Source organism: Anabrus simplex, chromosome 11 (assembly GCF_040414725.1).
Source record: "Anabrus simplex isolate iqAnaSimp1 chromosome 11, ASM4041472v1, whole genome shotgun sequence".
In the NCBI taxonomy this organism is placed as follows: domain Eukaryota; kingdom Metazoa; phylum Arthropoda; class Insecta; order Orthoptera; family Tettigoniidae; genus Anabrus; species Anabrus simplex.
The window spans coordinates 132,674,111-132,690,563 of NC_090275.1; the positions used below are offsets into that span (position 1 = coordinate 132,674,111).

Below are 16,453 nucleotides of genomic sequence, written 5' to 3' on the forward strand. Positions count from 1 at the left end.
CTCGGATGTTGACGGGTGAAGATTTCAGCATTATTGGCACTGAAGATGAACTTACTTCAAGTATGCTCCAACAGCATCCGTAGACGTAAAGGAGCTCACGTGCTATTCGCCAACCGCCGTTCTTTTTCCTGTGAGAATCTACTGTAACATTACATCTAATCCAATAAAGAATTCCAGTACCTAACAGCGAACTTCTCTCTTTTTTGTTTTTCAGTTGTTACAGCCTTAAAGTTCCACATACCATGAAGTGTTATTTTCCTTGAAGGAAATAAAACAGAATTTGGAGTGCCAAACAATATAATGCAATTATATTACGTACCTATTAAAATCATTTCAACATAGAATGACGTAGTCTGTTTTCACTTTTCTGTGATGAAATGATGCCAGTTTCATTCAAATTTTTAGGTCTCTTTTTTTAGTTTCCGGGTCATTCTATGGAATATTTGCAGGCATTTTATAGGTCATTTTTAAACACGTTTAGGTCATCAAAATCCTGGCCCTGCTAATGGCGCTCTGCTTCGTTTAGCGAACATGGGAACCGCGTGACGTCAGGAGGCGTGGCTTGCTACTGCGCACCCAACTGATGACCGTCTGTAATAGTCTAGTAACCGTGGTTAGGGCAATGTAAGTACTACTTATTACTTACCATAGAAGCTTTAGGTTCATAATCCGTGTTTACGATGAGCATGGTGACAATGATAAGCTATTGGGAAGTGCGTCTTCTAGTTCACTTGTGTCTCGAGATGTTTCAGTAAAGAAGAAATCATCAAATGACAGCAACCGAATGTGTGAGATCTGCTAAACTTTGTAGGTTTCGTGAAAGAAAAGACATCCGTATTATTCTGATTGGCCAGTTTATGAAAGCTGAGAAGGTGGACAAATATGAAATACGATCTAAAAAGGGAACCAGTGGTCCATTATTTACACTTCGGTTTGCTTAGTTTTGATTGCATTTCATAGCAGAACTAATGTAACTGCAGTACTTACCGAAGATCTCTCCTTGACTAGCGAACTCCGAGACGATGTAGATCATGTTCTTCGTTTCCATCACCTGCAACACACAACCGTCTCAGTATCAACATGTTAAATACATAACACTGAGGATCCAACTTTAGTTCATATAGTGGTCTGCGAGGTCATGCAGCTCGCAACCCTTATCACGCCAGCTGGCAGATTGCCTCATCGTTTGAGTAAATTGAATCCGGCGCGTGGGTCGCAGACCGCCCAGAGCAGCGAGCTCGCGAAAAGTCTGAATCACTGCGATGTTAATAGGCCTACTTCAATTTCAAACTTACACGGTAATGACACAAACAATAGAACGAAACTACGTATTAGATGTCGATACAGAAAAAACATTTCTTCTTGATAATTGCCTACATTTTCTAACTAGTAAATACACTGACTGACAGAGCAAATGCAACACCAAGAAGGAGTGGTCAGAACTTTATGCCAATTGCAGGGTAGACTGACGTCACTGAGGTATGCTCATGATGTGAAATGCGCCGCTGTGCTGCGCACGTAGCGAACGATAAATGGGACACGGCGTTGGCGAATGGCCCACTTCGTACCGTGATTTCTCAGCCGACAGTCATTGTAGAACGTGTTGTCGTGTGCCACAGGAGACGTGTATAGCTAAGAATGCCAGGCCGCCGTCAACGGAGGCATTTCCAGCAGACAGACGACTTTACGAGGGGTAAGGTGATCGGGCTGAGAAGGGCAGGGTGGTCGCTTCGTCAAATCGCAGCCGATACCCATAGGGATGTGTCCACGGCGCAGCGCCTGTGGCGAATATGGTTGGCGCAGGGACATGTGGCACGTGCGAGGGGTCCAGGCGCAGCCCGAGTGACGTCAGCACGCGAGGATCGGCGCATCCGCCGCCAAGCGGTGGCAGCCCCGCACGCCACGTCAACCGCCATTCTTCAGCATGTGCAAGACACCCTGGCTGTTCCAATATCGACCAGAACAATTTTCCGTCGATTGGTTGAAGGAGGCCTGCACTCCCGGCGTCCGCTCAGAAGACTACCATTGACTCCACAGCATAGACGTGCACGCCGGGCATGGTGCCGGGCTAGAGCGACTTGGATGAGGGAATGGCGGAACGTCGTGTTCTCCGATGAGTCACGCTTCTCTTCTGTCAGTGATAGTCACCGCAGACGAGTGTGGCGTCGGCGTGGAGAAAGGTCAAATCCGGCAGTAACTGTGGAGCGCCCTACCGCTAGACAACGCGGCATCATGGTTTGGGGCGTTATTGCGTATGATTCCACGTCACCTCTAGTGCGTATTCAAGGCACGTTAAATGCCCACCGCTACGTGCAGCATGTGCTGCGGCCGGTGGCACTCCCGTACCTTCAGGGGCTGCCCAATGCTCTGTTTCAGCAAGATAATGCCCGCCCACACACTGCTCGCATCTCCCAACAGGCTCTACGAGGTGTACAGATTCTTCCGTGGCCAGCGTACTCTCCGGATCTCTCACCAATCGAACACGTGTGGGATCTCATTGGACGCCGTTTGCAAACTCTGCCCCAGCCTCGTACGGACGGCCAACTGTGGCAAATGGTTGACAGAGAATGGAGAACCATCCCTCAGGACACCATCCGCACTCTTATTGACTCTGTACCTCGACGTGTTTCTGCGTGCATCGCCGCTCGCGGTGGTCCTACATCCTACTGAGTCGATGCCGTGCGCATTGTGTAACCTGCATATCGGTTTGAAATAAACATCAATTATTCGTCCGTGCCGTCTCTGTTTTTTTCCCAACTTTCATCCCTTTCGAACCACTCCTTCTTGGTGTTGCATTTGCTCTGTCAGTCAGTGTATATTTCACATTAAATGTGATCTTGGTATAACTAGCTGATGTACTCGTGCTTCGCTACGGGATTCGCAGAAAGACTGACTTTGTGGTTTTGTAACTGAAGTAAACATAGGCCAGATCATTACAAAAACGTCAGTAGGAATTTAGCGATTAGAAGCAATGTTGTCACATAAAATACTCGATCAAATGAAAAACTACACATTTTCTCACTTTTAACGAACAATACTACTGTGCTGATCCAACAGTCCGAAGTTCCAGAGCTGGAATGACCAGGCCGCAGTCAGCCGTGAACACTTCTCTGTCATTATTCCGTTAAATATGCACACTGCTCATTCCGATCAGTGCCTCAGAGTAGGGACTGAATAGCTTGAATGCTATGATGAACCAGTGTGTTACGTACCAGTAGTATTGGAAAATTTATGAAAAAGGGGATGACATGCTAAAGAAGAAAGTTACCTAATTCCATAGCTACTTACCGCCAATATTTAGACAGGCTGATACACTCGTACGACTGGGCGAATTGGCCGTGTGGTTAGGTGCGCGCAGCTGTGACCTTGCATCTGGGAGATAGTGGATTCGAACCCCACTATCGGCAGCCCTGAAGATGTTATTCCGTGGATTCCCATTTCACACCAGGCAAATGCTGAGGATGTACGTTAATTAAGGCCAAGGCTGCTTCCTTCACATTCATAGCCTTTCCCATCCCATCGTCGCCATAAGACCTAACTCTTTCGGTACGACGTAAGGCAAATTAAAAATACTCGGTACGCAGCAGTAATCCTATCTATCGGAGATGAGTGGCAACAGGAGACAAAACACATCACAACAAACAATGTTCAATGCAATGTTATTGTTGATCAGTTTTGTGAGCTCTCTATATTGTAGGCCTTCATATTTAGTTTTCTTTCGACTCTGTGATATTAGGGCGTCTTATAAAATTATTTATAGCGTAGACTGTAGTTCCTTATTCTCCGACTTTACATACCTACCAATTTTCATTAACTCCTGTTTACCCATTTCCTCGTGACTCGACGCTGATAAGGACTTAGTAACAAGAATCCAAATTCATGAATATCTCTGATCATAGCCGGTAAACAATGTATAAGACATAAATGATCGGAAATGCAACTACATAACTAAAACGTTATGTAATATTTATCGACACGACCACTAATAACATAATTATTTGGGAATTACATTTTAGGCTTACCCCTAAACTACCATTTTATTCGGCGTAAGTAACATTATTTATGGCCTAGATTATAGCGACTTATTCCCTGACATTGCATACCGATTTTCATTAAGATAGGACCACTAATAACACAAATATTTGAGAATTCCATTGTAGGCCTTCCTCTAAACTACCATTTAAGTCAGCGTGAATAAAATTATGTATGGCCTAGATTGTAGCGACTTATTCTCCGACTTTGTATACCGATTTTCATTAAATTCTCTTCAGCCGTTTTCTCGTGATGCGTGTACATACATGCATACATACATACATACATACATACATACATACATACAGGCAGGCAGGCAGACAGACAGAAATTCCGGAAAAGTAAAAAATGCATTTCCTTGTTACTGTGGGTACGACTGATACAGAAATACCAGCCTTTTTAAATTCTTAGCGAAGTACAGTGTAAGTTGTCGATCACTTAGTGGATCCATGAACATATAACGAACTCGTATGGATTGCGGTTTCTTGCCCCAGCGCGTCTGTCGCACGAGCCATCAAACACACGGCACGGTCTTGCCCGGCGTTAGGCAAAGCGTTCGCTCAAAACCGAGTTTTGCGCGGGTTGTTGCATTGGCCAGATAACATAACCAGTTAATTCTTATGCCACTTAGGCATATGAAAAGCATGCCGGGAAGGCTGATTGTAAACGAGCTGTCTGTCCAGGTTCATGACAACGTCCTTTGCTCTCTACGTCTATCCATCTTTATGTTGGTCTTCTGCATGTTAGTGTTATTTCATATTCTTGTACTATTCATTCTTTTGACATGCCCAAACAGTTTAAGTCTGGATAACCTTAGTCTTTCCTCCATAGATTGAATCAATCCTAGGTTTGTTCGGATCTCTTCGATCTTTGTGTCTTTTGGAGGGCAAATCTAAGAAACGTCTTTGATGTTAGTGTGCATGTTTCCAAGGAATCTGTAAGAGTGGGAATGAGATATGACCTTCCTCTCCCATTGTAAGTCTGGTTACTCTTTTCAGTATTTCTGGCTGCCACAGTTTTTGTTGTGCTCACTTTCATTCCATACTCTTCGAATTTAGTTTTCCACAAATTAAGTTTGCTCCTCCGTGTCGTCCCATATTGCTATATACTACTCCCTTTAGGACTTGCAGAATGGTACCCTTAATTGCTATATATAATTTCCATTTATTTTGGAAAGACCTCCTGTATTTACAGGCTGCCGCTAAGAACAAGGTAAAACATATCAATTTTATGTACATATGTATTAATAAAAGAAAATTCAAAATGAGCTGTAGAGGTGGTGCATCATGATCTTGATGGAGGCTCGGAGGACGAGGGTCGCGATTTCCGGGATGAGCTGCATTGGCAGTTGGAAGCGCTTCCATGTGGCGACGAAGTGACGAGGTATGGTACCGCGAGCTCCGACCATTACCCCTATTATTTCAATTTCCTGAAGGTGGTATTTAGATTTGTAGTAAGGGATAGTGGGTTTGTATTTGTTAATCTTTTCTAGATTAACCTCCTCTGGCTGTCCGCTATGGTGCTCGAACCTGACCGTCGGATCTAATATGAATCCTTGAGAGCTGTTGTCTTTAAAGGCTATGATGTCAATTCTTTGCGAACTACCATTTATGGCCAGTGCGTGTACCTCCTCATGTACACTGAATCCCTTCTTTCTCAGTTCTGCGGCAATGAAGGATCTGATCTGGTGGTGCCGCGTGTTTCTAAGAGCTCCTCGCGTGTGCAGAATCCCAGGACATGACCAAGAGTTTCTTTCTCTCCGTGGCAATGCCGACAGAGGTTGTTGTCCAGGGATCTGCCTGGCACCGAGCGCACCGCACAAACATTATCAGCCATCTTTATAGCCTCTCTCCACTCGTTACAAGACAGTCCGGTATGATCACGCACCCAAGAGTTTGCTGGTGTATACTCTTTGTAAAGTTGTACTCCGAGTCCCTTTTGCGGTAGTGAACACCAGGAGGTGAATTCACGTTCTCGTAGCTCTTGACGGATCTTCTTAGTATCGTACAGGCCGTTCTTGGCGGTTATTTTCTGGGTATCAGCGTTTGTTAGTTTTAGGCGTTCTATACATTCTCGACTCTCCGCGCGACAATCCCTCGAAGCGACACCAAGTGGATGTTTAGTCTTCAGCAAGATATTGCAGGCATTAATGCATTATAGGTAAACTTCCCACGAGGTTTTAAACATAGCGAGTCCTTTGTATTTCTTTTCGGTGTACATCATGCCATCTGGGGTATCCGTCGGCAACTGCAATATCTCCTTTGTTGCACTTTTAATCATTTTATCGCTATCGGATAAAGATTTCTGTGCAATTTTCTTGAAACTGCATGTCAGGAAAGGGTATATCAGGGTGGGACAGATTGAGGAATTTAGTACTATGAGCTTTTCGTCTTCCTTAAGCAGTGGCGACGATGTTAGAATTTGGAGCTTATTGTGAAGGACTTACATTACAGCAGTCTCGCCGAACACTAGAGTATCCCTGAAGGTAGTTCCAAGGTAACGAATTTGTTCGCCGTCTCCGATTAAGTCAATGCTACAGTCTTCCTCCACGGATAGCGACGCTTGCTTCAACTCACCTCGGATTACACATATCCCTGTACACTTCTGTGGATTGATATCAAGACCAATTTCTTCGAACCTCCTGCGGGCTAGTCGAGTAAGATCTAAGGCGGCTTCTTTGCTCTTCCCGATGATGACGGTGTCATCGGCAAAGCCCATTACGGTTATAGATGGTAGTTCGGGTGACAGAGATGTCCCGTAATGCCGCGAGAGACTATCTTCGCTTAGCTCGTCTAAGATATGATCTACGGCTAAGTTATATAGGGCTGGTGATAATGGAGATCCTTGCATCACACCTCTCTTTATCGGGATAGGTTTTGTTCTACCCTTCTGCGTTTCGATTTGAGTGACGTTCCCGGTCTGAAGGTTGAAAATTATGTCTCTGAGTTTTGAAGGTATTCCTTCGGACTGTAGAGTTTTTAGAAGGTGGCTGTGACCGATATTGTCAAATGCCTTTCGAATGTCCAAGAAAATTACCGTGATGTCTTCTTTCCTCTGTTTAGCAGATTTTAACAATGCGCCGAGAATGGAAGTATTTATAATGGTGCCTGGAGTTGAACATAATCCTCGCTAATGTTCATTATAGTGGATGTACTCACGTAGGCGACTGTCAAGTACTCTTTCTATTACCCTCCTAATGACTGAACAGATAGTGATGGGTCGCCAGGTCGATACGGCCTTCGGATCGCCTTTCTTATATAGCAAAATTGTTCGCGCCTTCCGCAGACATTCGGGAACTTCGCCAGTTTATAGCATTCTGGTTGCTATTTTTGCGATGGTAGCCTGTACGTCGTCGTCTTTAAGGGCTCTCATCAAAACGCGATCCGGGCCCGGTGCAGTATCCACTGCGATATGATGGACGGCAGCAGTCGACACGGAGGGCACGAACGTTTCATTACTTTCCACACGCTCCGCTTCAGTGATTTTTGAAGGGTAAGTTTCCCTTTCGTGTAAATTTCCATTGGAAAATGTATCGGAAAAGGAGCTATGGATGTTTCCAAGGTCGATTTTACACACCTCGGACTTGTTTTCTAACACCCGCCTCACTGCGTTCCGTCTCTGATTGTAGAACTGGTATTGGGTCAGTTCGTAGTTATATTTGTTTCGCCTTCTTTCGCGGGCACGTTTGTCTGCACACTGTGGGTTTGACGAGTGACTGTGGTGTTTTTCTTTAAGAGCTAGACGGCGTTTCTTCCTAGCCTCATAAAATTTCATTGCTGGGTGTTTGCGGCCAGGCAGAAGGTTAATCGATGTGAAGAGGAATGTTGCGAAATCTTGAACCAATGTATTATAGTCATGATCGTCGCTGAATTGTTCAAATTTTGATTTCCAAACGCGAATTTCTTGTTTGTACTTTAGAGATGAATTATCTGATACACCCCCGTCGTCGTTAGGATTGGGATCTTCGCTAGGGATTGGACCGGATATATCTGTTTGAGATACTTTGGCTGTGTGATTCTGAAGCAATCTTTCGCGATGTCGGTCGGGATGAGAGCGACTAATATGGATGGATACGCCCCTCTCACCACGAAAATACTGGCTACAGTATTGACATTTGACTTCCCGAGGCTCTTGTGAATTGTTTATATTTTCGTACGAATTTGCGTTCCCGGTTTCCTGGGTATCAAGGCGTTCGTTAGGTGTTAATATCGAATGATCTTCGGTTGCGTAAGACACGATGTGCGTGCTTGATGTCACGCTGTGATCGGGATGTGCGCACCTTAAATGTACAGAAATGTCACTCTTCATTTCCCCTTCATATGTATTATTTACGTCTCCGCGTTTATCCGGTTCTTGTAAATGGGGCGATGATAAAGATGAGTCGACATCTTCCAACGCTACATTTGGGTCAGGTGTAGGAGTCAAAGAGGTCGTATTTACAAGTGAATCACGATATTCTTCTGGATGGGCTTTGATAATATGAATTTTAAGTCTTTTGTCCTGTTTACCACAGTACTGACAAGGAATTTTCTGATCTTTATAACTGTTACAAGTAATATCAGTCATATTGATGGTTATATATAACGGAAAACTCAGGATGAAATTAAAGGTCTGGGAACTAATGATGTGTCAACGAGCGTTGTGGGTAATGAGAGGTTATGTGTTGCTTTAAGGTTAGTTGTCATTTATATATCAAATATTCGTTCCTAAGCTCATTGGAGTTGATGCGAAATGAAGGAAGACCTAAAAAATGTATATATAAATTCTGTACTGATCTTATGTTGAATGTTACTTCCGTTCAAGCAGCTATTGAAGAAAAAGAATATAAAATACGTGTATAACTTCCGCGCCAGATATATTTCCGATTCTTCCGTATCGATCTAAACCTAGGTGAGCTTTTATCATTCCATGAAAAAATGGGATACGCAAAAATATATACAGGATAACAAAAAACTGTCGAATCGATAAATCTTCAATATAAAATTATGATATAAATTTCTGTTTCACGGTAAGAAAAATGTAGATAACACTCACGAACTTTTTTCACATGACTGGCACGCCTTAAATGACAAAATATTTTTAAAAAATAACCAACTTTAACCTTATATAATCTCAAATATAGGAAGCATAATCACTTTCCATCTGGTCAGTTCCAAGGAGTTGGCACTCGCTTGCTTGTATGAAACCATCTTCAAGATGGATACAACTTCTGCAATTGGTATACAACATTTTAATTTTGCTGATGAGGTACTCAGGTATTCCACGTGGTGTGGGACTCTTCTAGATTGTTGATCTAGGAACATTATCGTATGCCTTTTCAACGTTCAAAAAACAAAAATAAATAGGGCTTTTCCTTTTTCCCCATATTATTCTGCCAGCATCCTCAAGGCAAAATCAAATCTGTTGTGCTCCTGCTAGCCCTAAACCTATGTCGTTCTTCTTCTAATAATTGTTCTCACTCTGGCTTCAATCACCATTTTAAGGCCCCTTCTTGAATATATGAACTATCTCACCTTTTGCCCAATCTTCTGGCACCTGATCATGATTCCATATTCCTCTAAGGACTCTGTACAGCCACTGTATCCCAGGTGTAGCAGCAGCTGTAATTTCATATCACCTACAGATTATGAAGGGCTCGCCACTGCATCCCAGGTGTAGCAGCAGCTTTAACCATATCAGCTGTCATTCCATCTGACTTACCACTTTCCATCTTATGAAGGGCTCGATCATGTAATCGCAATGTCGTTATCTGTTGCTCTTTTACTTCCCTCCCTGTCACACAAGTTGTCATATCCATTAAGGAGCCTGTTCCTGAGGCCTCTCATATTCCCATCAGCTGTTTCTTTTTCTATGAATGATTCTTTGCAGCATGTTCATATTTCCTTTAGTGTCATCTTCCAATTTAGAGGTGAATTCTTTGCAACATTTCTCTTTTTCTTCCCGTGTAATTCTCTTAACTTCCAACTTCGTGTACCGATATTCTTTCGCAATCTTTACCAATCTGCAGTTATCCCTGTACTCACTCTTATTCCTTGATTAGACTTGGCTAAATCTAGGGATTTCTTTGCCTTCTTTCTTGTTTCTTACACTCCATCATTCCAACAAACGTGCATGGAATCTCTCTTCAGCAAATGGCCTTAATCTCTTCAAATTTACACTGATTCTCAAAAACCTATCTGGTGGAGTTGGATGTGCAGGCTCAGTCACGAAGAGTGCAATTCTGTATTGGCTACTCCTCCTTATCAATAGAATATACTGACTAAAGGAGCACAATGATAGAAGGTAAGGAACCCATGAGGATACAAAGCTGGAACAGGTAGATAATTTCAAATATTTAGGATGTGCGTTCTCCCAGGACGGCAGTATAGTAATTGCGGTTGAACCAAGGTGCAGTAACGGTAATGCAGTGAGCTCGCAGTTGTGATCAACAGCATTCTGTAAGAAGGAAGTCAGCTCCCGGACGAAACTGCCTTTACATCGGTCTGTTTTCAGACCAACTTTGCTTTACGGAAGTGAAAGCTGGGTGGACTCGGGATATCTCATTCGTTAGAAGAAACGGACATGAAAGTAGCGAGACTGATTGCTGATACAAACAGGTGGCAAGAGTGACACGAGGATAGTCGGAATGAGGAGATAAAGGCAATGTTAGGAATGAACTCGATGGATGAAGCTGTACGCATAAGCCGGCTTCGGTGGTGGGGTCATGTGAGACGAATGGCGGAGGATAGGTTACCGAGGAGAATAATGGCCTCGGTTATAGAGGCTAAGAGAAGTAGAGGCTGACCAGGATGACGATAGCTAGACTCAGTTTATAATTATTTAAAGATAAGAGATATCGAACTAAATGAGATCACTGTGGCTCCGCTCAATACCAGGATGATGAGACTCCTCAAAACTCGTATATATAACTTTATGTTGATAGTTCCCACACGCATTAGCAAGCTGCTCTACGTCGCATCGACACAGACAGGTCTTATGGCGACGATGGGATAGGAAAGGTCTAGGCGTGGGAAGGAAGAATCCGTGGCTTTAATTAAGGTACAGCCTGGTGTGAAAATGGGAAACCCACGGGCTGCCGACAGTGGGGTTCGAACCCACTATCTCCCGAATACCGGATACTGGCCGCAGCTATCGAGCTTGGTATCGCTCTTCCTGAAGCCCAGTGTTCCTAAGTCAAATATACTAATTGGTAAATTTCACGACGCGCAGGTCGCCTACGGGAGTCAATTCAAAAGACCTGCATCTGGCGATCCGAACATGTCTTCGGACATTCCCGGCACTAAAAGCCATACGCCATTCCGTTTCATTTCATTTTTCCGGAAACCCACATTTCGTAACAGTTGTTTTCTACAATACGTCAGTTAGAAGAAAACAGAAGTAACTACACATTTAAATTCATTCAACAGTTTGAATTCAACTTTCAAACAAATGTGATGTACTTCTCTTAACTTTACATTCTACTGTTTTATGGCTAGAAAACTGTGAACATTTATAAAGTAGAAAAAATTACTAATAAAATGAGTACGCTATAGATAAATTTAGGAAAATACCTTAGGGTAAAAATCAGGAAAATTGTTTCTTAGGAAAATGATCGTTAGGAAGGGCAACAGGGACGTCACCGACAAGACCGCAAGCAGCGTTAGTTTGTTATGTGTGCTCACTAGGAAACAAAAACTATGACATGATCAATTACAATTCGCTTTACGTCACACAGTTAGGTCCATCCTTGCACTAATCAGAGAGAAAAAATGAAACGGATTCCACACTTCGAAAAATGAAGGTATCGGCCAAAGGAAGACAAGGGCCACGAAGGGCATGAAAATGAAAGACTCCCTGGGCCTCCATACGTAGGATACGCAGGGTCGGAAATGAACAAGAGTTGACCAAGGGAGGTCGGATAAGATAGATGAAAGTGAGCAGCCTAGCACAAGTAAGTCGAAGGAATGCCAGAACTCAGCTAAGGGCCCCGTGGTCGCCAACCCGCACTCCAAAGTACAGAGCCCTGTGGCCCCGTTTAGTCGCCTCTTACGACAGGCAGGGGATACCGTGGGTGTTATTGTACCGACACCACATACAGGGGGGCCATGGCTGTAATGCTCGTAGTGAGGACGAAGAGAAGCGAAATAAGTTATTTCATTCCTGCCACCGCAGCCGTCAGCTCTTTGCACAATGTGAATTTGGCGTAAGGGCACCGTCATAACAAGACCCGCAGAGTTTACAGCGACGTATCTCGGGCGCGCAGTTACATAAGCGTGTTACAGATATTGAGCTGGTATAATGGGTGGGTTCGGTATGAAGTTGGAGGAAGGGGAAGGGTAGTGATGGAAGTGGCAGGTAGTCGGAGAAGTTTGTTTGTGGTGCGGAGCGAAAATGCTCCACTCGGTAGGTTCGCCGGTGGTCGGCTGTAGGCGAACCATGAAGGTCGGGCCGTTGGCGTTCAAGATCCGAAGCGCCCGCCAGATGGAGTTCATCCAGGATGTCCCGTTCGGTGATGGAGGGGTCAATACCACGGATGACACAGCTCAAAGAAGTAGACTGTAGTTGCGGCGGTTGCTTGCTCATGGAAGGCTGGCCGAGCTGCAATGGTAGCATCGGTGTAGGTGGCAGGTAGAGAGGTGGTGGGTGTGGACATGATAGGGGTGATGTATCTAACGTTGGGAGAAGGGTAGAAGGTGACAGGGTAGTTTGGGCAGAAGTGGTGATAGTAGTTGTAGTGATGAGCGTGGACGTAATGACAGTGGGGGGAGAGTAACGGGACGTGCGAGGGTGACGGACATAAACAGTGGAGATGGGGATAGGATCATTGCGCCGGGCCTGTAATCAGTGCCTCGGAAGTAGAGACCACTTCATGGACTCTGCCGTTGATGGTCGCGCCGGCGATGAGGAAGGCTTCCGTATCCTCAGGATTGAGGAAGGCTTCCGTATCCTCAGGATTGAGGAAGAGGGCCAAAACATCCGGTTGAATTTGATGAGTGGCAGGAACCGTTACACGTGGCGGACTGGAAAACCAGACTGGCTAATTTCACGGTAAATATAGTCACCGGAGAGAGTGGCGTCCACATCCTTGATTAGGCAGGAAGAGAGCATCATAGAGAGGGGAGCCGACTGAGTAGCAGCAGAGAATGTGGACATGCGACATACGAAGAGGGATGTAGTAGTGGGGACTGGAGGTTGTCGTGTCTGTCCCTGTATACTGATTGAGTACATTCATCATGCATTAAATTCCTTCTTTATTTCTCGACAATTGAGGCCAGCGTTTGACGTCATTCTAACAACCTCCAGGTCAATTCAAAGCGTACAATGCTACGATTACGGCAAAATTGCATTTCTTACAAATTTCGCTCATTTTGTTATTTAAAACTAAGGAAAAAAAGGATATTTTGAAATGGGTACAGCTACTTTTTACCACCACTACCAGAACGCGCCGAAGCCTACGACTTAGTAAATGCTTTGTCCGCTAGATGGCTCGACCAGCTCGTTTTCTTTCCTTCCAATTTATTGGGGTGAGCGCTAGTTATGATTTTGGTTTTACGACCTGGCGAGAGATCGTTCGTGTATATGAAGAACACAAACACCCAGTCCTCGAGTCATACGCCTGGAATGGAACCCACGGCCCTCTGAGGAAGCGGACAGCTCTGTAGCCTCCGTGGCTCAGGCGGCAGCGCGTCGGCGTCTCACCGCTGGGTTCCGGTCACTCCATGTGAGATTTGTGCTAAACAAACCGCAGGTGGAACACGTTTTTCTCCCGGTACGCCATTCATTGCAGCAACACTCTCCACTATAATTTCATTTCATCTGTCAGTCATTAATCATTGCCCCAGAGGACTGCGACAGGCTTCGGCAGCCGGCGCAATTCCTAGCCTCGCCGCAAGATGGGGGCTTGATTCATTCCATCCCAGACCCGGTTACCGACTGGAAAACAGGTTGTAGGTTTTTCATTTTCACCGGACAGCTCTATCTCAACAGCATTGATCGGAGTGCGAACAGCGATGGTGTGTAGGCGAGAGAAACGCGTCTCCACTCATTGGAAATATCTGTTAAATGCAAAGTTCTTTTGAGGATCCATCGAGCCTCTGTGGCGTTTTTCCCAACCCCTTTGAATGAACTGGTCTAGTTTAGGGACCGGATGCTTTTCCTGTCGTCAAACCTACGTGGAGGTATGTTTTCACTATTGTGGTGATTTGTCGTGCGATGTTTTTTATTAAGACGAACAAAAATACACAGCCCCCGAACTACATGGATTAAGAGACACGATTAAAATTTCCGCTCTGCCGGCGAGTAGTGCTATTGCTTTACGTCACACCGACACAGGGCGTGCCCCTAAAGTCAGGGACAGGAGAAACAACATACATGTTTTATTAAGGCTTCGGGAATGAGAAGCTGTAATTAAGGCATAGAAGTATCGCAAGAATTTATAAGAACTATATATTTAAATAACGTGTGGCCATTGATAGAACCCCCTGCGGGTGGAAGCGGTAGGGGCTGATGGTGCTGATTACTCTTTTAAGAGCAAGTATAACTTCTGCTCCCACTAGCAAGAAGGGAAACTGGAAGATGTCCGCCACTTCTAAAAATGAAGGTATCGGCTATAAAAGGAGAAGGGCAACGAAAGGCGGGAAAATCAAACTCCGTAGAAGTCGAAAACCTTACACAGTCGGGATGAGAAAAGAATACGAGTTAAGCTGAGAGTCCGTGGTCCCTCTTTTAGTGGGCTTTTACGACAGGCGTGGATACGACGGGTGGGAACCGCAGACTCTCAAGTCAGTGTCAGGCTCTTCACTTATGTGACATCTCTTGGTCAATTTTTGTTATCTTCCTACCCCGACGGTGTTAGGTTTGCAGTCACATACTTGGTGGCCCTCCGGACCTCTTCCACTTAATGTTAATAGAGGATGGTCTTTGACGTTATTATTCCTGTCCTCCACATACGTCATTCGTCTCTTTACATTAAAACAATCCTTACAGCACATGACCTCGAACAGTAATGCCCACTCAGAGTCATCCGGCTCTCGCCTTCCCCTGTACTTGCAATGTAAAACGCTAAGCAATGTGCTATCGACTTTCTCGCTGCCCGGTATTGGTATTGTGCAACTTAAGAAATTGTAGCGTTTTAAGGTTGCTTACGCGTGTCGAGAAAAGACGTCGGTAACCGGCTAGATCCTCAAACCCGTCACACACACCTGCCGGCTCCACACAGTGTCTCGCCTTGTGCCACATTAAGTTTGCCAAACAAAAGGAAATGATATCAGGTGAAGCTGGAAATCTCAAATTAGGAAATGATATATTAAAACACGAAAACCTGATCACTTACTTTTAAAACTTTCTCCGCCCATTTTCTTGAACAAAGCGAGTTATGACCACGAGGCGAGGAGGACTATTCGCTATTCGTTTCATACATGATCTATGACAGTTCCTGGGGTAGCACAGCAAGTTATGGTGCTAGCACGCCTCAAGTTTCCTATAACCTCTGGCGGAGGGGCTGATGACCTATGGTGGAATCAAGGAACCGGGCGGAGTAGCTTCTAATAATTTAATGTTATTAGCTTTACGTCCCACTACCTACTTTTACGGTTTTCGGAGACGCCGAGGTGCCGGAATTTAGTCCCGCAGGAGTTATTTTACGTGCCAGTAAATCTACCGACACGAGGAGCCAAGTTGGGGTCAGAAGGTCACTGAGCCACTCAGCCCGGCGGAGTAGCTTCTGACAGGAAGTACAACGAGGTAATCGTCCTCTCTGAACAAATTAGTAAACTGAAAACAAAATTATTTATTCAACAACGGAATTTGGAAACGCAGTACAAAATAAAACAAATATTTATTGAATTAGGCCGAAAAATTACTCACGAATCAAAAGGGAACGTGTGTCCAGTGTCGCACGAGTTCAGCAGTAGTCGCGTGTTTCCTGCAGGCCGAGGCTCCATGGGCACCACAAGAACACACTGCTCTTTAGGAGATGAGAGTGCGTACATCGCTCAGCCTACACAATACTGTGGCCTCTCTCCGTGAAGGCTGGAAAAAGGACCGCCACACGATAGTTGTCTTCTTAATTGATCTCAGCTTGTTGGGAGTTCGGACAGCTAGCCACTCCGATTCCCAGGACGCTAAGATGGTTTGACGTAGCTGACAACAAATATCCTTAGCAGGTACATTGACAGGTCTTGGAGGTAAAAGTACCGCTTCCTTTGCAGCTTCATCCGCAAGTTCGTTTCCCGCAATCCAAACGCGACTTCGAAGCCACGCGAAAGTGATTCTGGTGCCAGCATCCCATAACCAGGCTAGAAGGTCATGAATCTGCTGCACCAGTGGGTGTTGCGAGAAACAAGTTTCAATAGACTGCAGAGAGCTTAACGAATCGGTACACATAAGAAAGTGCCTCCTTTCGTCACCCAGTGCAAACTGCAGAGCTTCTAAGATGGCGTAA

At 44.8% G+C, this 16,453-nt stretch overlaps 1 protein-coding gene across 3 annotated transcripts in view; it reads right to left on the bottom strand.

Moving 5' to 3' along the window:
• Nucleotides 1-16,453, bottom strand: part of LOC136883239 (serine/threonine-protein kinase SIK2) — a 566,180-nt gene that overhangs the window by 300,573 nt on the left and 249,154 nt on the right. For all 3 annotated transcript variants that reach the window (XM_067155444.2, XM_067155442.2, XM_067155443.2), the window contains exon 3: nucleotides 988-1,051. In XM_067155444.2, coding sequence (XP_067011545.1) covers nucleotides 988-1,051 — 64 coding nt within the window. The remainder of the gene's footprint in view (nucleotides 1-987; nucleotides 1,052-16,453) is intronic.